This window comes from Bubalus bubalis, chromosome 14, assembly GCF_019923935.1.
Source record: "Bubalus bubalis isolate 160015118507 breed Murrah chromosome 14, NDDB_SH_1, whole genome shotgun sequence".
Lineage (NCBI taxonomy): Eukaryota > Metazoa > Chordata > Mammalia > Artiodactyla > Bovidae > Bubalus > Bubalus bubalis.
The window spans coordinates 16,979,475-17,007,276 of NC_059170.1; the positions used below are offsets into that span (position 1 = coordinate 16,979,475).

The 27,802-nt window shown below is 42.2% G+C and overlaps 1 protein-coding gene across 2 annotated transcripts in view; it reads right to left on the bottom strand.

The window, feature by feature from the left end:
- CTNNBL1 (catenin beta like 1) overlaps positions 1-27,802 on the bottom strand; it is a 170,494-nt gene that overhangs the window by 88,574 nt on the left and 54,118 nt on the right. For both annotated transcript variants that reach the window (XM_006051738.4, XM_044927661.2), the window contains exons 5-9: positions 20,529-20,626; positions 13,869-13,962; positions 10,518-10,609; positions 1,654-1,726; positions 1,354-1,412 (exon numbers count right to left, since the gene is read on the bottom strand). In XM_006051738.4, the coding sequence (XP_006051800.1) occupies positions 1,354-1,412; positions 1,654-1,726; positions 10,518-10,609; positions 13,869-13,962; positions 20,529-20,626 (416 nt within the window). The remainder of the gene's footprint in view (positions 1-1,353; positions 1,413-1,653; positions 1,727-10,517; positions 10,610-13,868; positions 13,963-20,528; positions 20,627-27,802) is intronic.

Below are 27,802 nucleotides of genomic sequence, written 5' to 3' on the forward strand. Positions count from 1 at the left end.
CCATTTTAGAGAAACTAGGCTGATTCACAGGTATTAAATAAATGGCTACATGCAAAAACAAAAAACAAAAAAACCCCACAACAACAACAACAGAAAACCACTCAACTGACCATTAGGTCCAGGAGTGATTCATAGTTCCAAGGAGGCAGATTTAACAAAAACCAACAAAATCTTTTTATTATGAAACATATTTACCTACAGAAAACTCTGTAACATGTACAGCTAAATGAGTAAGGTGAACATCCCTGAAACCATCACCCAGATCAAGAAACAACTTTGCCAGCTACCCTCACCCCAAAGCTCTCCACTTGGCCCACCCGACCACAACACGTTTCTTCCCCTTGTAAAACAAACCACAGTTCTGAAGGGCAAATCCTGGCCCAAAATAAGGAACAGTTTCCTAATCACCAGGGCTAATGAACTGCCTTACAGACCATTTGTGGCTCTAAGTCGTGGGAATGGCTTCAAGCAGCTTTTATCTTTGCCAGAGATACATGGCATGTTAAGAGGAAAGCTTCTTAACAGTGTATGCATACCCATACAGTCTGCTACAAAATGATCAATCTTATAGGAGCAGGACTAAGCACTTTCCCAGAACTGGGAAGAGATTCACATTTCAAAGCTCTATTTTTTGGGGTGAAGGCCAAACCACTCAGGCTGCTGGCACCAGGATGGAAGCTGTATGCAAACTGACATCTCAGACACTCCCAACACTCTAAAGATTTTATCCAAATGATCTATTTTCAGTCTTGGTTTTGGAATAGCACAGATGAGACTGGTTAGGAAAAAAAAATCTTAACAGTATTTTCAGAATGCCAGCAGAACATTTCGATGGGATTTACATTTCTTACACTGAGCAAATGGCAATTTCTAATTTCTTTTTCCAGCCTCCAGTGCCACATCCTCCCCCTATCCTCCTCTTTGACCTCTATCCTGTTGCACTGGAACTTGTACACGTGAAGCTTACCTGGATCCTAAATGAACAGACTCCAATTTAGTGGCAGACTGAGAAAAGAAAGTGAATAATCTTGGGAGTGGGTCAACTGAAAATAATGTGGCATTCTTGGCTCAAAAATATATACTTAAGTGGGAAGCACAAGTCTTTGGGACTGACAAACATCAGGAGCCTGAGAAAGTCCACACCAGACACATGGTGCTATCTGGTCATAAAGAGCAAACGAACTAAGAAAGGAGGCGAACCATGTGCCTCCAGTGTGACCTGAAGCCTGCCAACACACCCCATATGGCTTCATCACATGGCTGATTCCTTCCCACAATCTCCAGTTCCACCTCCCATTTAAAGATACAAGCCATGTATCTTCATGGCAGACAGGAAGCATAAGAATTACTCACGGATAACTGCTGAAGAAGCACATCGATTCCATCCAGCTCCCCAAGCAATTCCCTGTTTTCTAAAAGGGGGAAAAAAATAGAAGAAGAAAAAAAAAAATGAAGCTAACTGTCAGATTTTACAGCCGTCTAACACTGATACATCAGCAAACAAAATCAATACAGCTTGACAGAGTACAAAAGCTGCACAGAGAGCGAGAGGGAGAGCAAGGGGATGCCAAAGGCAAGAGAGCTTGCTGTCATCATCTGAAACAAGCCTGGCTCCTATCCGAACAGAATGTCAATACCGAGAGGGAGCCTCACCATCATTGTCCTGGAGCAGTATGGCCAGCACTTCACTACAATACAGTTTGTTGGCATCGAAAGGCATCTTTGCCTGTGGGAAAACAGGAGAAAGGAGAAATATGTTAAGGGCCCTTGTTTCTTTCCCCAGGACAATTTTCTCCACAAGTATTAGGATCTGAACTGGAGAGATAGAGAAGTGAGAACAGGAAAAGGTAGGTTATGGGTAAAAAAAAGTCTGCCTCTGCTCTCGAGAGACCAGACTCAAGTACAACGTAGCAAAACCATAAACAGCATTATGTACACAGCGGTCCTCACCCTTCTAATGCCCAGATACAAATGTCACCTCCTCTGTGAAGCTGTCCCAGATTCCCCATTGTGAGTCTAGGGACTATGGTTGAGCACATGATATGTACTCAAATGCAAAGTAGATGAATGAAAGTTTTTAAGACTAAAATCTATCATGAAGCTTCAGTCACGAGTGACGGTCATAAAATTAGGCTGTAAATTAGCCTATGGACAGATGATCAGAGAAGCTGAAAACAAAGCCAGTTCTTATTTAGATTAGCTGAATGTCTTTGTAACAAAGTAGTTCCTTTTTGGATTTTTTAATTTTTTTTAATGTTTAAAATTTAATTTGAAATCATAAACCTATCTGCTCATGGGCCATAATCTGCCTACTATTTAAAAAGGAAACCACATTAAATATGCAGAAATGTGTTAATATTTTAACACCCAAATTACTACCCACAATTCTTTTCCTGCTGCATGCTCTGCTACTTGGAGTCGCAGAGGGGACACATGCACTGCAGAGCCCATCTTTCACGGTAACCCACATTGTTGTTCCTGAGCGAAACTCAAGTGCCTCACCATTAACGATACCCCGTGGATAAAGGGACACAGAGAGGAGCATGAGCCTCATCGATGTGTTTTTATTTACTGGACCCTCGATCCTTAAAATGCAGGCACAATAACAGCTGTTAATCAGCAGCAACCCTGCTACCCATCCAGGTTTTTGAACTGAGAAATAATTACTGTACCTGGAAAGGACAGGGGAGGTGTTTATCTTGAAGCTAATACCGCCATCCCCTTAGCACCATTCACAGTTCTGTTTGGACATTGATTTTGCGCTTAAGAACGAAGACTGGCCCCTAATGAAGCAACACCCAGCATCTTTTCAGCTCTCTCTGCACGTCTTCCTCATCGAGCCTACGTGCACCCCACAGGGCTCCAGGAGGCTGACCAGGTATGACCCATCTCAGGTTAAAAGATCTGTAAATACAAGGTCTTACATGTGCTGACTGCAAGGTATGCTCCCTGGGCAAGCTTAAGGTCTTGTTTCAGGAAATTCAGTACAACAGCCAGTGTTTAAATGCAAACTGTGGTATTTTTCACTTTAAGAAAAACAGTTTTATACAAATCAAAACACAAAAGTGAAAAGCCAAGGGGTGAGTATCTCTATCAGAATGAAGAATCTGCTAATCAAATCACTCAAATTATTTAAGTTATGAGTATTGCTAGTTTGCTGACAAAAGTCCGTCGAGTCAAAGCTATGGTTTTTCCAGTAGTCACATATGGATGTGAGAGCTGGACAGTAAAGAAAGCTGAGCAAGGAAGAATTGATGCTTTTGAACTGTGGTGTTGGAGAAGACTCTTGAGAGTCCCTTGGACTGCAAGGAGATCCAACCAGTCAATCCTCAAGGCGATCAGCCCTGAATATTCAGTGAAAGGACTGAGGCTGAACCTGAAGTTCCAGTACTCTGGCCACCTGATGCAAAGAACTGACTCACTGGAAAAGATCCTGATGCTGGGGAAGACTGAAGGCAGAAGGAGAAGGGGACGACGGAGGATGAGATGGTTGGATGGCATCACTGACTCAATGGACACGAGTTTGAGCAAGCTCTGGGAGTTCACGGTGGACAGGGAAGCCTGGTGCACTGCAGTCCATGGGGTCACAAGGAATCAGACATGACTGAGCGATGGATTTATATATTTATTGCTAGTTGAAGTGATTTAAGCCATACCAACTTATATGTAGCTTTTTAAGGGTCAAGGTTCTTGGTTCAAACAAGATACACTCAACTGAAAGAAGCCAAAAGATATCAGGCCCCTGGAGCAATAGCCTTTCTGTGATTCCAATGACTCTTGGCTTTTACTTGATTGTATAAAATTCTATCTCCAAGGTAGGGGGGAAGGTTTCCCTCTTTTCCCAACAAGTTGTTTAGTAGGCACTTGCTAAATTTAAGACAAAAAATTAAACATGACAGCAAACAGAGGTGAATTTGCATGAACCTGATCCACTTACATCATTTAAAAGGTTACGCTGAATTAAAATTGATTTCATCAAGTAATACATGTATATTAAAAAAAAAAGGACGTAAATCTAGGATCAGACACACCGAGACTTCACTCAGAAGCATGCACTATGTATGTAACCCAAAGTCTGCAGTTCCCAAACTGTGTGCCATGGGACACCATACTGAATCCACAGGGGATTCCAAGGGTTCACAGTATTTCCAAGAAAAGCACAGTGACATCTAACATCTGTGGAATAGTGAATGCATCAACCATTAGCTCCAGGTACTGTTTTCTTTTGATGACATCCTTTCTTTGACGGGCTGGCTTTGGGTGGTTACTATGATAAAAGAGCTGTGTGAAAATCAACGTGGAGAAGAAACAAAGATGGTGGTGTTCAATCTGATTCCAAGGTTTTAGAAGTTGTGCAGTACTCAAAAGGCACACACATCTATCGGAAAGCAGTTGTGGTATTTAAGAATGAAATAAAAAATATATTTTAATCCAAGCATTTCATTTTTTCAAATGGCTACTAAATTCTTAGGACATAAATACGTATGAAATTGTTTGCACCTAACTGCCTTAAATGGGACTATTAGGTCCTTTTTGGCATAAGACCTTATAAAAAAATTACTGAGATATTGATGGCACCATAAATTAAGAATGGTCATCTATGACTGAAGTAATATTCCTGGTCTCAAGTTTCTTTATCTGTAAAATGGAGACAATAAAATAACATCTTCTCTGGAGGGTTACTATAAGAATTAAATAATATGGAAGTTGCTGTTGTTTAGTCACTAAGTTGTGTCTGACTCTTTTGCAACCGCATCGGTTATAGCCTGCCAGGCTCCTCTGTCCATGGGATTTCCCAGGCAAGAATACCAGAGTGGGTTGCCATTTCCTAATCCAGGGAGTCTTCCCAACCCAGGGATTAAACCCAGGTGTCCTGCATTGGCAGGCAGATTCTTTATCACTGAGCCATCAGGGAAGCCCAATATGGAAGTACCTAACACAATATGGAAGTATCAATAATCACAGATATGCAGATGACACCACCCTTACGGCAGAAAGTGAAGAAGAACTAAAGAGCCTCTTAATGAAAATGAAAGAGGAAAGTGAAAAGTTGGCTTAAAACTCAACATTCAGAAAGCTAAGATCATGGCATCTGGTCCCCTCACTTCATGGCAAATAGATGGGGAAACAGTGGAAACAGTGTCAGACTTTATTTTGGGGGGCTCCAAAATCACTGCAGATGGTGACTGCAGCCATGAAATTAAAAGATGCTTGCTCCTTGGAAGAAAAGTTATGACTAACCTAGACAGCATATTAAAAAGCAGAGACATTACTTTGTCAACAAAGGTCTGTCTAAGTCAAGGATATGGTTTTTCCAGTAGTCATGTATGGATATGAGAGTTGGACTATAAAGAAAGCTGAGCACCGAAGAATTGATGCTTTTGAACTGCGGTATTGGAGAAGACTCTTGAGAGTCCCTTGGACTGCAAGGAGATCCAACCAGTCCATCCTAAAAGAAACCAGTCCTGAATATTCATTGGAAGGACTGATGCTGAAGCTGAAACTCCAATACTTTGGCCACCTGATGCAAAGAACTGACTCACTGGAAAAGACCCTGATGCTGGGAAAGATTGAAGGTGGGAGAAGAAGGGGACGACAGAGAATGAGATGGCTGGATGGCATCACCGACTCAATGGACATGAGTCGGAGTAAACTCCAGGAGTTGGTTATGGACAGGGAGGCCTGGCGTGCTGCAGTCCATGGGGTTGCAAAGAGTCGGATATGACTGAGAGACTGAACTGAACTGAACACATAGTAGGTGCTACATGTTTTTCAGATGACTGGGATCAGAAATATCCAGGTTAGAATCTCAGTTCCACACATTAGTTACTACCTATGTGATCTTCGCAAAATTACTCTGCCTCTCTAACCTGCCTGATATCTCCTACACTGAGTGAAACCGTGGGCTTGATGGGAAAAAAGGAGACTAATCTTTCATGTCTAGCCAAAGACAAAAGTCATGAAGGAAGTTTTATTTCTGTTTAAATCTCACTCAGAGATGACAGTCTCCAAGCCTGCAAAATACCAAACTGCCAAATTACAAGGACATTTAGTCAAAATCCGGAGGAGGGAGAATTCATTTACCAGGTATCTTCTCTTGGATTTTGCAAAGTTACCCAATGGGAGTTGGAGCTTCTGGGGCTCTCCTCCATCCAGGAGCCTGGTGATCCTAAATCTTTCAGCTGTCAGAGTAATTACAGAGTCGAGCATAGGTTTGTACTCAGCACACACCAGCCCTGAATAAAATTAAACTTCACCTTTTGGGGAGCTGCTGCTTTTTTGGAAAGTACAAGACAATTATGCTACCGCCCGCAGCCAAAAGCTGCAAATTATTTCTGCAGCTTTCCTCTGGTACCTGGGGCAGGTTCAGACATGGCTCCAGCCCTGTACAATCGTCAGAGCAACCTGTGCCCTACAAAAATCCCAACTCCTGGTCATAAGAGGCCAAGGACTTAGCGTCAACCAGTAGTACATGTAGTACACTGTAGCCAATTCTCAGCTCATGAGCTCAATGCTGAATATTGCAACTGTTTTTGAAGCAGTGATTTCATTGGGAAACAAAAAGCAATCTTAATTTTGTTTCTTTAAAAAAGAAAAAAGTTTTGGTATTATTTTCCATAGTATACAGTATCCTAATAAGTTTCTATTCCCCATCAAAAAGTGAACTATGGTGCAGCGTCTCTCACACTACAGTTATCTGCTTACTTGTTAAATCTTTTAATGCAATCCTTTGAAATGGGTTTTATCCCCATTAGCAGCACAAATTAGTAAGGTTTCATTTAGTGAATGAAAAAATCTGTAAGTATCTCTATATACTGCTTGCTAGGCTACTAGTACCGAAAGGAGACTGACTAACGTGCCATTCACTTAGGGGTTACTCAAGGACTACTGAATAAACAATGGATGATCAGTTAGGTAGCAAGGTTTTATAAAGCAATGTAAATATAAAAGGGGTTCTCAGACTTCAGCATACATCAGAGTCTCCTGGAGGGCTTCTTAAAACACAGATCGCTGGCTCCACTCCAAGCTGGGCAGATTTAGTGAGTCTGGGGCGGGTTCAAGAATGTACATTTCCAACAAGTGGCCAGGTAATTTTGACGCTCCTCGTTGGGAATCACACCCAGAGAACAACGGGGAAGAGATGCACATATGATGAAGTCCTAGTCCTTGCTGTTAAGGAGTTTAAGGATATTTGGAGAAAGACCAGGAGCACACATAATAATATGAAAGTCTCCCAGGTGATGAAGAAAAAATACTCCATGAGGGTATGTTTCACACAGCTATAGGCATATGTTAGAACCCAGATCTGCTAACTCCCAGAAGAGAACCAACATGAAAAAAAAAAAAAAGATTGATATTCAGAAAAGAAAGAGGGCAGTATGGGCAAAGTAGTGCTATGTAAAGAGTACATGAAGAAAGTCTGGAAGCTTAGGTTTTAATTCTAGCTCTATCTCTAACTAGCTACATGAATTTGGGGATCTTAACTGTCTTAATCTCTACAGGTCTTGATTTTTAATTTTTTATAGAACTTATAAGATTCCTTCCAGTTCAAAAAATGGTGGTGGCAATATGGACGAGTAGGGGTTTAAGTTGGTTTAAGAAGGTTATGTACAATTTAGAAATATATAAGGCAGGAGTCATTCCTGGTGGAGGGAGGAACAGGAACAAAGACATAGAGGTCAACAATGTTGACCTTTGCAAACGTAGAGAGGCATGTCTGAAAACTAAAAGGCCAATGTTTCAAAACTGAGAAATGGAAGGGTCAGATCAGGCCAGGTTAAGGGGCCTTAAAAAGTAGGCAGAGATGGTGGGATCTGATGCAGAGGGCATTAGCATCACTGTAGGAAGGTTCTTGAACAGGGAATGGTATAATGAAAATGAAGTTTTAAATTAGTTTTGGAGTAGTACTGAACAAAAACAGGTAACAAAAATGCTCACATTTCTAGAGACCAGTGGATCTTATAATTCACTGTACATTTATAACCACACGTGGAACGTGTCTAAAATACACTGAAGACAGAGACTGAGAAAGTACGTCTGGGAATTTGTATTTTTTTAAAGTTCTACCTGTGAAAGTAAGGATCTGGGTCCATCATTCAATCTGCTTCACCAAGATGATTATGATCGTGAAGATTACAGTAAGCGCTTCTCCAGATTGTGAGAAATAAGAGCAAGGAATTGCTTTTAAACACATGACTTCTTGCTGGCCTCACCCTGAAGCGAAACTTTCATTAATGTCTGGTCAGCACAGAATTTTCTAAGAATTTTCGCTTACTAGTAAAATAACCAAATAGCATTTTAATGGTTAGATACCCCCAAATTTTGAAAAACTGTTTTAGAGATAACAACATGGCTATTTGTGCCCCGAGGATCGCATAAACACTACGGCTGAAAGGCAAGAGTCAAAAGCTTGCAAGACGGCCAAATGGGCCTCTTTATTACTCTCATAAGAGTAATGGAATCCAACCAAACACCCAAAGGTCTCAATTTCCCCTCCTGTTACCAATTCATAAAAAGACCGGCAAGTTTCAACACCTTTCAAAAGGCAGAAGAGGCCGGATATTCTAGTTTAATAAAGATCCCTGATTCAGTACCAAGCCTCAAGCACCTGGGAAAGATTGGTCCTGACCTCACAAAGACAAAAATTATCAGATTATTTTGTATACAATTGTGGCCCCAACCCGTGGCCATCCCATTAAGACTCAGGTCCCTGCCATCTAGCCCATCACCTTAGCTCTGTGTTTTACTTTCCTCTCCCCTACTCCTCACCCCCAAAATGTCTCACAGCTTGGCAGAATAAAGTTTTGTTGAATATCAAGGAACGAAGAAACTGAGGGAGATGAGAGTGTAATTCCATGGGGAAACCAAAGGACATAAAGATTCACGAGAGGAGGTCAAAAGGAAGCTGCAAACATGACAATGAGTGAGTTAACCAGACTTGACTCTGTCCCCAAAGGAAAGGTGAGGGTGTGTATGTGTGGACAGGCGGTTGCCATCCCCTGAACTACGCACTAAGTTTATCCTTATACCAGCAAGTGTGCCGCTACCCACTGATGAGAACATACAGGCTAGCTGAGTGTCCTCAAGTCATGTTATGAAAGTCTATGTTACAGATTTAATGGCAACAAAGGGTTAAATAAGAAGGATTTGGGAAGACCTAAATTGTCAGAAAGAGAGGGAACCATGTGGACATATGATATCTTAAGCAGAATCTTCCTCCTCACCCCTGCCAAGACAGTGGGAGCAGGGGAGGGGGGGAGGCGGGGGAGAGGGGGAGGCAGGGGTGGGGATAAATTGGACCTGATGCACCTCAGAGTTTCTGCATCTCTATGACCCTCTGGAGCTCAGCAAGGCCAGGACTACCTAAAGAATCATTCCAGCCACAAACAAGCTTTCTCACTGAAAAGCTGGGAATCCTTGCTTGCCCAAAATATTTCAGTACTACAGTATTAAGTAGTTCCAAACCTCCTCCCAGCACATCTTTGGTTAACACTATCTCGAGAGAAGCCCTGACCTCTCCCTTTCCTCATTCACTCTATGGTACAGGCACTAAATGGTCAAAAGATGATCAAAGGACTATGCTAACAAGGAAAGTGAATGAATGATCCAACAGACCAATGAGCCAACAGATCAACAGATCAATGAATGATCCAACAGAAATATGAACAAAGCACATAAATAGGAAGCTAGAAGAGATGAATACAACTGGCTAATAAACAGGTGAAAGCCAACACCTGTACTTGATTTTAAAATTCCAAATTAAAATAAAATGCCAGTTTTCACTTATCAAATTAACAAACTTTTAAGTTTGACAATGTCCAATATTGCTAGGGGAAATAGACATCTCAACTCAGTGGAGCAACTGATAGAGGACAATTCTGCAACATTTACCAAAAATGTTAATGTGCATACCCTTTAACGTTACAATTCTATTTCTAGGAATTTATCCTACAGATAAACTGACACAAGTGTGCAAAAAAAAAAAGAAAACAAAACAGTGTGTGTGTACATGGGGATACTCACTATTGTGCTGTTTTAAGAGCAAAAAACTTATGAACAGGGGAATGGTTACATTAATTTGACACAACCATAAAACAGAATACTAGGCAGCCACTAGTTCAGTGAAAAAAAATCAACTTGCAAAAGAAAATTATGTATGATTCTATTTGTGAAACACATATAAACACACACATACACTCCTATTTACAGAGACAATTTCTGGAAGGATAGATAAAACATTGTTAACAGTGGCTGTCTCTGAGAAGTGGAACTAGAAGGAATCAGCAGAGGAGAACTTCTATTTCCAGTATAAACCTTCTGTACTATGTGAATTTGTGTTGACAACATGTTTATATTATTTTCGGGGCTATTAAAGGCTATTTTTAAAACAAATGGAAGAAGAGAAGCAAAGAAAGAGGCAACATTTGCCAAAAGATTCCCAAATGAGATCACACAGCACAGGAATAACAACCTGTGCCAGTGACCCAGCATGAGCCATGCACCCTGAAAAGATTTACCTTCAGCCTCTTCAACAGCCACTGCAGAAGACCCTGTTGGGCGGCCTCTGTGCACATCTCCGGCCGGAACTCGGCCATGTTTTCCACAATAGCTGCAGAGAGACAGACACCAGTCATTTGGGAGGGCAACTTTGTTTCCATCTGTAGCCTGCTTCCCATGCCAGACATTATATTCCTCTTCCCGCTTGCCTGTATTCCTCCCAGCCAGATGCTGTGTTGTCATTCTTAGATTAACTAGGGACATGCTATGTTGTTTTTTTTTCCTTTCAAGTTATGTTACAAGTAAAACTCATAACTGAACTTGTCAGAATTCACTAAAGGAATAGTGAAAGGTTTTCTGCTGTGTAGAACACTGCAGCAGAATACACAAAGTGTGAGTATCTGCCTAACAAGGCCCTCTTCCTGTCACAGTACTACGGTCCCTGAGACCTGTGACGGAAGACACAGGGGGCTGGGCAGAAGCCTTATAGGGAAAAATCAGTGGAAGAATTCAGAGCCTCTTCCTCTCCTGATTCACCCACTTTCAGATCTCTTTCTTCAGATACTACAAGGGAAGCAAGCATGATCTTCTTAATTGAACAAAACAAGGTGCATAGACAGGAAAGGCCATGCTGGCAGAGGTAACTGTCAGGTACTCAGAAGCAAATATACTTGGTCCTGCTACCTCCTACAACAAGCACATTGCCATTTAATAGAAAAATTTTAAATAAGGAGGAAAAAAAAAAAAGTGATTGTATGATTATGAGACTAAAAAAAAGCCATTAAAAAAAAAACTACAGACTTCCCTGATGGTCCAGTGGTTAGGAGTTGACTTTCTAATGCAGGGGATGCGGGTTCAATCCCTGGCTGGGGAACTAAGACCCCCACACACCACAGGGCAACTAAGCCTGCTTGCTGCAACTAGAGAGCCCACGCACCGCAACTAGAGTCTGTGCTGCAGCCAGGGAAGCACCTTTGCACTGTCGAGAAGAGCCCACATGCCACTACAAAGACCTAGCACAGCCAAGAACAAACGCAACTGTACAAACCAACCCTCATTTGAACACATTCAGTGCCTTCCTTTCCCTCAGGCCCCTGCTGCTCCCCATGCCAGGATATGTTACTACCAGAGAGCAGATGGAGCTCTGAGCTCTCTAAGCACAACGCCCAGAGCCTTTAGGAGAAAGAGCTGAAGGAAGCAATACACCTCTTTCCTTCTCACTCTTCAGCCCATGTCGGCCTCACCAATGGCTACTTAAAGGATGTCCAGGCAGCCCCCCCGGGGAGTAGACACAAAGCTGTGAGAGCAGAGTAGCAACGAGACCGCTGAGAGATGGAGACCATTTGAATACCTTAAATTACTTTTGACGTTTTCTAAGAAATTGGCTCATTCTTTTTAATCTCTGATGCCTTTAATCTTACTCTGCTTACCCTTTAGGTGGCTTTCTATTGAACACTAGAATAAAATCCAGACATCTTGTCAAGGTTTAGAAGGTCTTTCATAGTCTGGACGAACTCACTCCTCTGGTCCCATCTCCTACCATCTTTACCTCTCGCTGCCACAGCACATCTCTAGTCTTTCCCCAAAGCCCTTACCCATTCATGACTTGACAAACGATACTACCCTGCCTGAGGGTCTGGCTCACATTTCTCCATCAAAATGCACCCCTCTTCATATTCAGCCTCAATCAGCTACCTGCTCCTACCCAGTCATTTGGAGACCCTTCCTCTTCTCTTCCATAGGGCTCCCCACTGACTCCTATTATACTATTACAATACCCTGTATTCTCTCTCCTTTCTGTTCAAGACTTTCCCATCAGTCTGATTCTTAAGAGGAACTGTGTCTAATTTCATCTTTAATGTACCCAGTGGCCTAGAACAGTGCCTGACAAACATCACATGCTTAGTAGGGAAGAGAGGGATGAATCTCTTGAGCTGCTGGTAAGGGACCAAGTTGAAACTACACAGATCTTCACAGATTGACAGGCTGGTGCTTTTCCCATTACATCAGGCTCTTTTTATAAACAGTCCGTTAAGACTTCTGATAAGCCTTCTATTCAGTGAAATTCAGCATTAGGCTAACAGATGGCAATGCCAAATTCTGGCTCTAGACTACAGCCAACCCCCAGATCACAGACTGTTGTGTTCTCTCTTCTCTTACTCCCTAGGTGCTATGTCTTCCTCCTTCTTTATGATAATTTCCCAGGAGAGAGTATAAAACTACAATGGAAATATGTGGTAGACACAAAGGAGCTGGGAGAAAATCTAACCTCATCAAAATTTCTACTTCTGCTGGGCCTTGTTCGTTTCTTAAGCTCTGCTTACAGATACATCACCTTTGGTTTTATAAGACAGCAAATTGTGATAAACAGAGCTACCCCAAACTATAATTTTAAACAGACTATTGGTTAATCAACTTTGCAGAGGGAAAGACTGGGGAGACTTGAGGAGGAGGAGGGGAAATATTGCAGAAGAATCTACTTAAATGAACATATGATAAAGGGACAGACAAGTTAACAGCAATATTTCAACTCATAGTTTACATGGCAAAGTACACATAAGAAGGGAAGGAAATACTAACTCTTTTTCAAATAAAATGTCCTTTTTCAAATAAAATAAAGGCACAGGTGTACCTTGGAGATATTGTGGGTTTGGTTCCAGACCATTGCAATAAAGTGAATATCACAATAAAGTGAGAATCACATGAATTTTTCGGTTTCCAAGTGCATATAAAAGTTATACTTACACTATACTGTTATCTACTAAGTGTGTAATAAATAGCATTACGTCTAAAAAGCAATGTGCATACCTTAATGCACATTTAAAAAATATTGTATTAGTAAATACTGCTATCTATCATTTGACAATGCAGGGTTGCCACAAATTTTCAATTTGTAAAAATGTAACATCTGCAAAGCACAATAAAGCACACACACAAAAAATGAGGTATGCCTATGCACAGTGCTTCAAAAGTTTGTAGTTTCACTGAAGAAAAATGGGAAGAAAAACCAATAGAAGGGGATTCAAAAATCCTAAAATACATACTTTCCAAAGGAAAAACAAAAAAAAAAATTCATCCTGCATAGACTTTATCCTGACTTTTAGAGGCAAAGGCCTATTCAGAGAAGCCAGCCGTTTTTGTCCAGGAAGGTCACCTACTTAGTGGATTTCAGCTTTTATTACCTGCAAGCCCAACCAAAGCAGCAGTTATATGAAATTTACACAAGGGTCTTCATTTCTGAACAGGCAGTTTGGGAGCAGAAAAAAGGAAAACCCTCTGGCTGTTGACTCTATTATAAAGGAAGAAGGAAATGAGTGCCAACCTCCAAAACAAACAAAAACTCACGAAGTGCTGGCCACTCTCCCCCTTACCCAGAGTGTTGTGGACGCCGTCCGCCTCTTCCTTCACAGACTCATCCAGACGCTCCAGATTCTGCACGAGCAATGCGACCACCTGCCCATCCACCTGTACATCAGGGGAGCAAGAGAAAGGGAGGGGTACATGTCACAGGATGGTCCCCAAAACGTTCCCACTCCTGTACCCCCTTCTCTATGGAACGAGCAAAGTAAACAGCCTCCACTTGTGGTCTGCAGGGTGCTTTCCCATCCCAAGATCTCTTTTGAGTCCTGCAGTGACCCGGAAGCAAAGAAACAGCAGGCCTCATTATCCCGCATTGAAGCTTAAGGGGGCAAGGTAAAATCCAAGGTAAGAGTGAGTGAGTTACATGCTAGCACTTGAACCTAGGCCTTCTGAAATCAAGTCATGTGCTCCTTCTACTTCTAGAGAGTATGAAACACCTTACGAAAATGCCTTCTCAAGTCACAAGATCGTTCAAGTGAGAAGCACATTTCTTGACTACAGCACCAAGAGATATTAGGTAGGGAAGTTTACTTGCTGTATTTGACACTGATCTCAAAACTTCAGGTTAAACTCAAACCATTTCTAAGTTTCCATAACCAAGCTTTTATGAAACTATTACCTTTGATGAACTTCTGACCCCTTCTCAAAAAGAATCTTAACATAATAAAATGCTTTATGTTTTATTATGTATAATGCCTAAAAAAGCAATTTTATTTCTCTCATTTGATTCATATAACCACATACCACTTACAAGAAATTTTCAGTAGCCATGTCATACAGATGATATTCAAGAGATTAGTGACCTGGCAGAGACCACATGTTTACTAAGCAGTGGCAGCAGAAGCAAAAACCAAGCTTCCTTCTTAGATGAAACAATGTTTCCGCCACTCCATGCTACCTTCTGACAGTGTGTGCCCTTACACAGAGACTGCCACTGGGGAACCCAGGAGCACCCCGAGGAAGGTAAGTAAGGAAACAGAAACACCTAAAAATCAAGAAGTGATTATCTGCCTGGTAATAAATTTCCAAGTCGCAGCCAATAAGTAAACCTATACCGGTCGACAAGATCTGCTGCGTACCCATGGTGCTCCTTTCTCTCACTGCCCCAGCTTCTTCACTTAGGAAATGGGAATGAGTTGTAAAGATTTAATGAAACTATATGGCATGCCTTACCCTGGGTCTGGTTTAAAAATTAAGCAGATAGCCCTTTCCTTCTTCTGATACCTGGTTATTCAGTGTTCCATCTCTTGCACGAGCTAAGAAAAACTCAAACTTTGTGAAGGCAGATGCTGCACCCTCATTTATCTTGGTACACTCTTCAAAGTCAAGTGCAACACTACACATACCAGACATTCGGTAATTTTGCTAAATAAACTGACAAAACATTCACTTTGTGTACTGTAATCGTATTTCTACATACACTGCTTCATTTACTCTCAAGTATCCCTCACAGCTTTCACCTGTGAGAATACAAAGGTCCAGAAGGGTTAATTAGCCTGGTCAAAGTCACAGAGCTTGTGGCAGAAGTGACCAACTCCAAGACTATTTTTTTCCATCATATCCTGTTGCTTCTGGTGAGGAGAAAAGGAGAGGAGAGAAAGGACAGGGAAGAAATGATCTCATCAACTGATGCTTCCTGAATACTTCTGCACAAGGCCCTCTACAGACAATTCAAACTGAGCCTGAGGATGGAACAATGGCATCTTGAAATAAGGCCTCTTTACTCTTTCTGGGCGAGACTTGAGGGAAGCATCCAGATGGGGGAGAAGTTGAAAGTGTTGACTAATTGGGGATACCTGCATCACCAAGGAAGCAGATTTGCTAGGCTCTCCTTTCTGCCCCGCTGTGAGGACCCTAGCTGCAGATTGGAGGAGATACTGATGCCAGAATTGAGAGCTCCTATAAATAGGAGAAAGAGCTGTTTCCCCCTCTTATATATCAAGGAGATATACAATCTTGCTCTCAAATCTCACAGCCAGCAAAAGCTTCAAAGAAATCCACTGCAGTGTTTTCCTTAATTAATTGGACAATTTGGGTGTGTGAGAGAAAACAGAAAAACATCTGGGGGAAAACATGAACCATGTCACAGTTTGTTTTCCCCTAAATCACCCTGATTGACTTGTAATCTCCCTGAATCCTACAGCAGCAGACACTGCAACTCCACCGGGTATCACACTGCTTGTCAATTCTGTGAACTGCCTCGCCACTCTCAATTGCTTACCGCTGCCGTGTCTGCATTATTTTCCCTCCCTTTCCTCGATTCTTAGTTCTGTTACCAGAGTCGGCTGTCTGGAAGGTGGTGGGGACAACGTGTGCATGCTCAGTTGCTCAGTCGTACCCGACTCTTTGCAACACCATGGACTGTAGCCCTCCAGGCTCTTCTGTCCGTGGGAGTTTTCAGGCAAGAATACTGGAGTGGGTTGCCATTTCCTCCTCCAGGGGATCTTCCCGACCCAGGGGTCGAACCTGCGTCTCCTGAACCTGTCACTGAGCCAGGCAGTAAGCAACACACTCAAATTCCAGAACTAGATGGTTATTGGTAATGGGTCTGGCTGGAGAAAATCTTTTTTCCTTGCTACAAAAATCTAACTTCTAACAAACAGCCTTATAAAGCTTGCAAAGTGTGAAACTTTATGTTTAGCTGGGTTAAATGCAATTTTATCTGATTGCAGGAGGGTCAAAGCAGTCAAAATACATTTAGCTGAGAAAACCCTCAGAAAAATATTTATATTATGCATAGCTCCAGATATCATCTAGTAAGAAGCACAAATTAGCATTCTGTCCCTCTACACTCTTGGGTCTACCGCCTTCATGCCTATTTTTTTGGACCTGTGACTAACTCTGAAACTAAAAACAAATTCTTCTTAGGGCTTAAAGCATCAGCTACAGCAACACTGGCCTTGGAAATCGTGACTGTCTTAAGTCTGACGTTTTCTGATAAGTCATTGGGTATTTCCACTTGTTAGCATACCTGCCTAACAATATTCCACCAGATTCTACCGAGACAAAGTTCAGGGGCAAAATCAGTCGTATTTTTCCGCTTGTGCAGAGACAGTAGATACACGAGAAGAGGAAGAAATAAGAAAGGGACAGATGAAAGGAGATGAGAGGGTTTGAAGGATTCTTTTTCTATCTTCCACAATCTGCCAACAAGGTTTCTTGAGTCTGACTGGGGTTTTTCTACCTACTATGAGTTCCGGAAATTTCATATTTAAAAAACAATAATAAATCCTCTCCCTGACCCCTACATACACACCCACTGAATCTTGACCAAGCAGTAAGTTTTGAAAATACACATGGTAATATGGTTATAATGCAAAACTTAGGCCTGCTGGAACCTCTCTCATATATAGACCTACTACTGTTCTTCCCACTTGACAGAAGGAGCTGAGCGCAGAGAGGTTAGGTAACCTTTCCAAGGTTACACACAGGTAAGTGACAAAGCACCACTTTGGCCCCTCCCCTGCTGGGGAGCACATCTCAGGAAAGACAAGCTTCTAACAAGATGTCTATAAGCCAATGTAACGAGTGTCAGGATGTACCACGAAGCAGAGGAACACAAATTCTGCTGAGGTGATGAGTCTGAAAAAAGACTCAGGAGAGATGAGGTTTAAGTGAGGCTTTAAAGGATGAATAGGAGTATTCCAAATAGCCCAGGGGAAGCCAGGCTTGCCAAGCTGAAGGCAGATGTGAGCAAAGACATGGGATTGCCAAGTGCATGGCAAATTCTGGGGACTAGTAAGTGGGGAAATGACTGTAATTTAATCATGACTCTCAAGGAGTCTTCTTTAGAGAGGCATGCCAGAGGAACTGCCATCGAAGCAAATAGTCTTGTGTTTCCACTCTTCAAAAAAGAGTCTATTTTCCAGGCTACCAAGTCAACTTGTTACAAAGCACAAATATTCGCCTCTGTGTAAGTAATAGCAGTGGATGTAAACCAAATTTTAAACCCCGAAGATCCCTGAGAATGCCAGGACCGCACTCTCTCCCCACAAATGTGCTGTTCTATTGCCTAGGACCTCCAGCTGGGAAAAAGACCAAGGCAATAACTGCAAACTGCACATCACAATAAATTCTGCTATATGCCCTCTAGCCTCTGCTCGTGTAATTCCAGGCCTCTGATATTGGCCCCAAATTAAAACTACGAGGACAACTCAACCCTTATAATATGAGAATATTTATCAAACTTCTTCCTGAATGCAGCACAAGGGTAGGAAGACACAGATGAAGACCACCTCCCAGTTCTGCTGTCTGACATTTACTGATGGCTCCTGACTGGCTGAAGATCAGCAGATAATATATGGGAGTCCAGAAATGTTCACTTGTTTGTGATTCATGCCAGCCCCACCAGTATAAAGCTGTAAGAGTCAAAACTTTAAAATAATATAACAAAACAGAAACTAAACAAAACAAACAGAAAACCCCGTACAGCAGCTACTTAATGGTTCCCCAGACTGAGGATGAACTGTTTCTTCCGAAACAAACAATAAAATCTGCAAGATCCAGCTTTTGTCAGTGGGCCTGGCAACACAGAAGACACAAAGGGGGCTTTTGTGTGAACTGCTGTTTCCAGGTACGCTTTACAGGCAGCAGACCAGCTAGCTGATCCTCTTTCGTCTCCTCTATTCACACAGGCAAAGGAGGATAATTAAAATTGGTCCAGGGACCAGGCAGGAAGGCTCACTCAGGGCCACTGTAATTAACCTCTGGAAGGCAAGACTACACAAATGCCACTGTGGGGCCATGGAGAAGGAGCAAGCGCCACAGCCTTCCTTTAGATGCGCCTCCGAACAAAAGACCCCGACGCCATCCTCTCCTTTCTGCACGGCGGTTCAAAGGGAAAATAAAGGTCCTGGATTCGACAAAAGTGGCAGTTCGCTCCAGGAAGGAGCTTGAAAGAAAAATGGCCATAGAAATTTTCATCATACTCAGTCACAAATGGCCCTGCTGGACTCCAGCCTCTCTCTCTGTAAGAGACAGTCCTTCATATCCAGTGGGTTCACAACCCCTTCATGCACACCAAATGCCAGCTGCGAGCATGGCACATGGGAAATTTCTCGTGTCAAGAAGCTTGAAAAAGAAGGGTGAGGAGGGGCTGGGCAGTGTAGCAATGGGGTCTCAGAATCATCTGGGGTCCCAGCCCCAGCCATTCTAATGCAGCAGGTCTTGGATGGGGCCAGAAAGTAGCCTAACCAAGCACCCCAGGTGCTTCTAATCCAAGGAGCTATACCGATCTTTGATGAACTCTGCACACGGCAACAAAACCAGTGCGTAGGGCTTCCTGGTGGCTCAGTGGTAAAGAACACGCCTGCCAATGCAGGAGACGTGGGTTTCGATCCCTGATTGGAGAGGATCCCACGTGACACAGAGTAACTAAGTCTGTGTGCCAGAACTGCTGAGCCTGAGCTCTAGAGCCCAGGAACTGCAACTGCTGACGCCATGGGCTAGGGAACCCATGCCCCAAAACAAGAGAAATCACCGCAATGAGAAAACTGAGCACCACAACTAGAGAGTAGCCCCCACTCTCCACAACTAGAGAAAAGCCTGCACAGCAATGAAGAACCCAGCACAGTAAAAAATAAGTAAATAAATAAACTTATTATTAAAAAAAAATAAAACACCCAAAAAACAAAACCAAAAACCCTGTACTTACTAACATTCTGAACCAGAGAGAAAAGATCAGACAGTAGAAGACAAGAGAAACGACGGGAACTTGAGGATGAGATAGCTTGATGGGTTAGATAAGAGGTCCATAGGCGGTATCAGGGTAAGAGGCTGGACTAGCCCTGCCACCAGCCCTCTGGCGAGAGAGGGAAGCTGGTGTCATGGGCCAGGATGGCAGAGGGGACCGCAACATGCAGGAGCTCATCTCTGCTATCACAGGGGCTGGCTAAGTGACGCGGGGAAGGCTTCACTTCTGCAGCTGGGCTTCCTCATGGGTAGAGTGGGCTGATGAGACGACATCAGTTCACCTCACATATAAACTCTTGCAAGTGGCTGCTGCCTGGAATAACAGCCTAGGCTCCAAAAACCGGGACACAGAAATCAGCTGACCCTGACTTCTGCAGTCAAGGGATGCTCCTCGGGCCAGGGTAAGCTAGAAAGTTTGTTCTTGCTTTTAACATTCTCTGATTCCCTATCTGTAAAATAAGTAATAATGATACCTGTCCTCACCAGCGCTTGAGAGTACAAAGCCTAGAGCCCAGAGCAGAAAAGAAACTCTTTTCTGCAAAAACTCCTCGTAAAAGAGGTTAGAAGCAGCATGGTGAGGGTGGGTGAGCTGGAATTGGAGTCAAAGAGAACAGAGGTTCAAATCCCAGCCGTGTGACCACAGGTAGGTTTGTTTTGTCTCTCAAAGCCTCAGCTCCATGGCTAAGTGGGAATAGTAGCAGTAACACCCTTCTGATGGGACACGGTGAAGAGCAAATAAAGTGTAAAGGCCTGCCTACAGCAGATAGTCAACAAATGCCAGGACTCTTTGCCCCCTGCCCTAATACAGTTCCAAAGAATAAGGTACCCCAAGGTTGCATTCTACTTTCATATCCTCCTTATTCAGTCCAGCCTTGCCACAGAGCTCTCTGTCTCCCTGATACCACTCACAGAGACAACGGTGGGGATGGTGCAGACACCATACACACAGCTGCAAAACCCCAGAGGGCCGCACAACTTACCAGAGCATCAGTGAGCACTTCCGCTCCTTCTTCACTCTCGTGGAGGGTGTCTATGTCTGTTAATTCCTGAAGCAAATCAACCACTGCTATGGACACATGTGAAGAATGTTAAGGGTAACACACACATATGAAAACCCTAGTGACATTTTATTGAAATATTTGGCTCCCGGCCACTTCCTGGTCAATTGCTTCACCACCGTTTACCTTTAATACACTCTAGTTTTATAAACATCTCTTCAACAAGGTTCTAATCACAGTGGCTGTTCAATACATGTTGGTAACTGCTTCACTTAGGCTATTTCCCTTATGCTGCCTTCCTGGCAACTTATTCCATAGGTTCACTACATCTTCATAAATTTCACAGCTTCAAGTAGATCACTTGGGTGGTCGCTTTTCCAGTGAGAAATAGGCCAACACCCTTAACCTTACCTCATAATTTAAATTCTTGGAACTGAGTAAGGATAATCTTAACTACCTTGTGTACTTTACCTTCAAAGACAGTAATGATTTTTTCTGAGATTAGATGGCCGGTGTTCACCAAGGAGTCTTCAGAAATCAGGGCATGACAAACAGATTTAGACTGTAGGATTTATGTTGGACTGTGCTAGACTCCACCAACCTCCCTTCCCCTTAAATACGCTTCTGCTTTGGACACAAAAGGAAAGTAAACAATGATGATTACAGACTAGGCAAAAAGAGAGAGGGGGAACACGTAAGAAAAAGGACACACAAAGAAGAGAAAAAAGGAGTTATGTTTGGTAACTGATAAACTGGTAGCCCGACCTAAGGGCTTCCCTAGTAGCTCAGTGGTAAAGAATCCACCTGAAAAGAGACACGAGTTTGATCCCTAGGTCAGGAAGATCCCCTGGAGGAGGAAATGGCAACACATTCCAATATTCCTGCCTGGGAAATCCCATGGACAGAGGATCCTGGCAGCTATAGTCCATGGGGTCTCAGAGTTGGAAATGACTTAGTGACTAAACAACAACAAGAAGCCCGAACTAAACTAAGTTTCCCATATATACACACATACACACACACCACTTGCTGTCAGTCAGCATCTACTGAATGCTTACGATGAATAAAGCATTGTGATAGAGACAAAGGCAAATCCATTCACTCTGGGCCTCAGTTTCCTCATCAATAAAACGAGGAAGTTAAGGTAATCAAAGACATTTAAACAATTATCCAGTCTTCTCTAGTGGCTGAGATGGTAAAGAATCTGCCTGTAATGTGGGAGCCCTGGATTTGATCCCTGGGTTGGGAAGATCCCCTGGAGAAAGGAATGGCTACCAACTCCACTATCCTTGCCTGGAGAATTTCATGGATAGAGGAGCCTGGCAAGCTACAATTCAAGGAATCACAAAGAGTCGGGCACAACTGAGTGACTAACACTTTCACTTTCAAACAATTATACACCACAGGCAATTATCAATGTGTAACAAATGAGGAATACGGACAACTTGAACTGCAGACATCCTTAAAAAATGGAGCAATCAAATTGAATTGGGAAATCAGGAAAGATTTGCTAGAAGAAGACTGGTCAGAAAAGAGGCAACTAAAAAGATGAGGGCAGGTAAACTGGAAAGCAAAACATCAGGAATACAGGCAGAGAGATTCGAACGTAAGAGGGTATATGAAGAGGAGAAGAAAGAGGATTGCGGAAGCAGGGAGGGGAGAAAATTAGAATCATATGAAGAAAATAATGTCTTGGAAGAATAACCTAACAACTATGTGCAGGAAGCACTAAACAGCTCTGTGAGGGTTGGGAGTGGGCAGACGTGGGGTCCGGGGAAACGTCAAGCCTGAAGGAGCAAAACCTTCACTAAGCTACCACACACACAAGGGTCCAGAAGCAAGACGATGAAGGTCTTATCAGGGCAGGGCAGTTTCAGACAAACTGGAAAGAAAAAGATAATAAGAAACACACAGGACCTATTAACAAGAACGACAGGACTTGCTCACTGCCAACTGATGTTACGGATATCTTATGAACACCTTTTGCTAAAAGAAAAATTATTCAGAGCTTTGTTTTTCTCTATAACTGACCAGTTGGCCATCAGGAATAAGCTTTCTGTGTTTTATTCTCTCGCACTTTAAAGTAATATTTGTGCAAAACATGGGTGTGCTATGAAACTCAATGTGTATGAAAAGAGAAAAGGCCTCTGGACAAAATTCCTTCATGCTTATGCAGTCTTTACTAACAAAGTAACTAGAAAGCTTTTGACATAAAAGACCAGGTATCATAAGTGACATATAGTAAACCAAATACATAAACTGAATTAATTTTTTTAAAAAAGGGCTAATCAAACTAAGCTCTAGAAATGCTGAGCGTTAGGAATTAGTAGTTCTCCCTTTCTAAACACTGCAGTAGATACCATCATAATCACTAGCATTTTTTAAAAGTCATCATTATGCCAAGCACTGTGCTGCTGAATTCTCACAACGGCATGATCCCTATTTTACAGACAGGAAAGTGAAAGCTCAGAGTGGTTAAGTAACTTACCTAAAGGTCACTGCAACGGTAAGGGAGAATGTTAGGTTCGCATGATTCCAAAAACAGTATCTCTGCCACTACTCTTCATATTAATGCAGAGGGGAATATACACCAGCTTTAACTACAACTAAATTCTAGCTAATGACCCTACTATAATAACAGAGAAAAGGACTGTCATTTATTTCCATCATAAATTATTAAAGTTCCAGGAAAAAGGACAAAATGCTGACAACACCCCCGTCATTCTCCTCATCTAAAAAGCTCCCATACTGATTCTCTTGAACAGTTTTTACATATGAGATATAAAAATACTATTATTTATCCATCTGTTTATTTAATAAGCATGACGACATCTCATCCATCCATCCATCCAACCACGGTGGAGTCAAATGTCTACAGGACAAGGATGTGAATCAGGCATGCAATGGGTACTATCCTTACATTCCCAACATCACGCCCCACTAAGTACTTACTAACCTGATATGTGATGATTATTAATTAAACATTAACCTCAAGAATGGAGAAGGCAATGGCACCCCACTCCAGTACTCTTGCCTGGAAAATCCCATGGATGGAGGAGCCTGGTAGGCTGTAGTCCATGGGGTCGCTAAGAGTCGGACATGACTGATCGACTTCCTTTTCACTTTTCACTTTCATGCATTGGAGAAGGAAATGGCAACCCACTCCAGTGTTCTTGCCTGGAGAATCCCAGGGGCGGGGGAGCCTGGTGGGCTTCCGTCTATGGGGTCGCACAGAGTCGGACACAACTGAAGCGACTTAACAGCAACCTCGAGAAACATGTGGGATATATGTGAAAAAACAGATGAAGAGTCACAGCAAACTCAAGGATGGGGCCATATCATATTTATCTATGATTCCTATCTTTAGTGAACCAAACTATCGCTAAATTATTAATACTATGGAATCTTGCTCAAGCTTCTTTATTTCCGTATAGCTTATTTGCCTCATCTGAATAAGGTGGTAATGATCTCTGCCCAGCCTATCTCACCCAGTAACTATAAGGAATAAATGACATCATAAGGTCAAAGGGCAATTAAATCAAAGTACTGAGAAAACAAGAAAGCACTATAATAAACGTTGTTAGTCAATTCTTCCCACAGAATGGTCAAACCTTCACCATTGCCTTCATTTTTCTAAAACTTCTAAAATCTAAAATTTAAGCTAACAACAACACCATCCTCCCTTTTTGGGTTACATTGGGTTGAAAATCTAATTTTATATTTCAGCTATGCCACAGAAATTCAGATTGATCAAGTCCTTTTTCGGCCTCTAAGGTTTTATGGGACAGGCAGGTATCATATTTTTCTTTGATTATTCTTATACCATGCTCACAAATGGGTCATAGAAAACCTGGAGAAAAAAGGAAAAGAAAATTTGATAATGATGGTGGTTTTATTTAGGAACAGAATAAATGTCTAACTCTTATCAAGAGCAGCTATTTCTTATAAGGTCCAGTGGATATCTCCTTGCCTACATTCCTGCCTCAGTTGAGAAATCAAACAAGAAACAAGTTACCAGCTACCAGGTCTGGCAAACAACTCAGCAATTCTAGCACTAACTGATTTTATGTAAATTCTCAACTTTCACCAAATAGCATTTCAGCAAGGCAGTAAATGAGTCCGTAATTGTAATCGACTCCTGAGTAATATAATATGACCCATAAGATGGAGGTCATTTGAGGACCAGAAAGAAGAATAAGAAGCAAAACTAAAGACAGACAGATGAACTCTCAATCTTGATGAGAAAATTCAGCATGGTCTGCCACCCATCCAGCATTTTTTCACAAGCAGACTCTGGGCATGGGTGATAGGTTTTTCCACTGTAGTTACAATTTCATTTCACAAGGTAAAAGGCTCTCCCATCCAAGTGTAATAGGAAAACAGAGAGCCTGTCTCTCTGCGAATTACTAAAACACAGTTTGTGACAGCCTATTCTGCCAAGTCAGGTAGAAAGGCCACCCCATTCACTCCCTCAGCACCTGCCCACTAGGGGGCAATAAGCTAGTATAATAAGAAGTGAAGTAGAAAAGACCAGCTGGGCACAAAATGGTCCACAACCCAATGGCTTTTTATAAAAAGAGGGGTGTTGGCTTTTATTTTTTGGTTCTAGATACTTGTTTTTGGCCTGATCTCATGGAGAGTCTTAGGACAGAAACAGAGCATTAATTTCATTAATCTTCAATGAAATATGGCCATAGGAACAAAATTATTAAAAAAAAAAAGATAAAGACGAATAAAATATATTAAGCAGATGGCTTTTTAAAAAAAGTCATTTCAACAACGTGTCTTAAGAAAAATGACCAGTCTAGAGTCACAGTATATAATTGATTTAATGAAATAAATCTGGGTGGGTTTTTTTTTAAGTCTTTTTTAAATTTTATTCCTAGGACAATGCTTAGATATAGCTCAACTAATGTAGATGAATTTCTAAACAGACAAAATGGTCTTTTCCTCCTTTTCTAGCAGTTGAAAGAGAACTACCTAGAATGAATCTAGGCCTTTAATTTTATCCCAATCCTTAATCTAAATAACATGAGTGGGGGAAATGCTCCCATTCTACATTTACTAGGTACCCAATAAATGTTAGTGGGCACTTCTACAGCACAGGGGAAATGTCCCAAGCAGGCCACAGCCACCCTAACCTTCCAAAGACATGGAATTCACCTAAAACTCATAAGCAAGATCAAAAGTTACATGAAGAGATGCTTTTCCTAGACCACCGTTTTGGTACTTTTCGTCTAATCTGATTTATTTCAGAGCGTATTGAAACAGCTCCAAAAAATGAGTGTTCGGTTTATCAGTACAGATTATCAGGGAAGTTGGACTATCAATGAGGAAAAGAAGTAAATTCTTTTCCATGTAATTTTGATTCTAGAAATATCAAGATGAGAATAGCTCCCAGCAAAACAACAGCTTGAGATACAGAAGTCTTGTTAGACAGTGCTTTCAGGAAAGTAATGGCGCAATAACCAACTCCCTTCCAGTCCAACTAGAAGAAAGTCCTGAGGAGGCGCAAACCCTTCCCAGCCCTATTCCTGCTCATCAGCATGGGGGCTCAAACACGAGGCACTCCTTGTACACGCCCTCTGGGATAATATGCTACGTCACAGTCACAGACTCCGATTGCTCAAGTTCTACAATCCCTGCTGGACTTTATTAAAAAAAAAACAAACCCACCTGCTCTTTATTTTCCAGTTCCCACAGCAATTTTTCACAAAATCCAACAGGACAACTTCATGCAAGTTTTCCTGGCTTTCTAGGATCTGAGAAAACTAAGCAGTAATTTAGAAAAGAATAGTGCTAACGACCACTCCCTATTTCAGACCAAGTAGCACTGCCCCATCAGCACCAATAATCCACTCTGCAACTAACAAAACGAAACCCCCCTTCCTGCGCAGGAGCACACAACCCACCGTGCTGACGCCCTGAGCCAACAGTACAACGTGTGCTGAGCGCTACATGGCTGCAGTCATGTCCGACTCTTTGCGACCTCATGAGCCCTCCAGGCTCCTCTGTCAGTGATATTCTCCAGGCAAGAACACTGGAGTGGGTTGCCATGCCCTCCTCCAGGGGATCTTCCTGATTCAAGATGGAACCCACATCTCTATGTCTCTCCATTAGCAAGTGGGTTCTTAACCACTAGCACCACCTGAGAACTCAGAAGTATAATGAGACCTCATTTTTCTGAATCACAAATGGGTGGATAGAAAGCAGATTTGAAAAAAAATTTTTTTGGTTTGAATTACTCAATAGTTTTTAAATTAAAGAAGAGGGTATTTAGATGGGGGCAGTTGTCATGACTCTAAAAATAAATAAAGCCATGGACCTGATATCCATGTAAGTCTGAGGTGACTACATGGCCACATCAGCTCCCAGCACGTGAGGAATGGCAATCTCCATTGCCAAGGTAGACACTGTAGAAATACACTTGAAATGCATACTAATCCCTAATCTATCAAAAGCTTATGCATCTCCAATGCCCAATTCTCTAATCACTGCCAAGCCAGAGATGATGTGTGTTTTCTCAGAACTCCAGTGGTATTTTCTGTGCAAAACACTCCAAGGGTACTTACCACACAGCAAGGTGAGTGTTTTTGCTATCAACTGGAGTTATTATTTCTTGCCACCCTAATAGCACCCAACAGGGCTTATCATACAAAGGAGGAACCCAGTAAATGCCATGATCTGTCACAGAACTTTAGAAAGGATTCCACGGACTCGTCCCTCAAGTTGAGAACACAGCAGATGACATGCAAAAATCAGATATTTATGGATTTCGTGCCTAGATTTTTTTTTCTTTTGGTCATAGCAGCAGAGGTAGCCATCATCTGGGGTTCTAGCTTCCTCTTGTTTTAGCCCTCCTTGTTTCTTTAGGCATATCGAGTAAACCTAGGCCACGGAGCTGATTGTTTAGCACTACCTTCAGAAAATACTGGTATCTTTAAATGTACCTTTGATTTCATTTTTCTGTAGAAACACTCCAAAAGGTTCACCAAAAAGGGCTCTAAACATGTTTAAATGATTTACTTTAAAGGAAAAATTGTTTTTAAAAGCCCGATTTCTGAAAGGCAACAGCTGTTGGATCCCACCTCGTGTTCCCTCCTAATGCATTCAGAGTGACTCTTCAGTACTGCGTGAGGGGTGTGCCCCCCCTCTCCCCCGCACCCCCAGAGGTGCTCTTCACAGACCAGAATTCCTCTCCGCAGCCAAGCGACGGCTGAGCTGCAGCCTCTCGAGGCGGGGAGATGAGGCCCAGA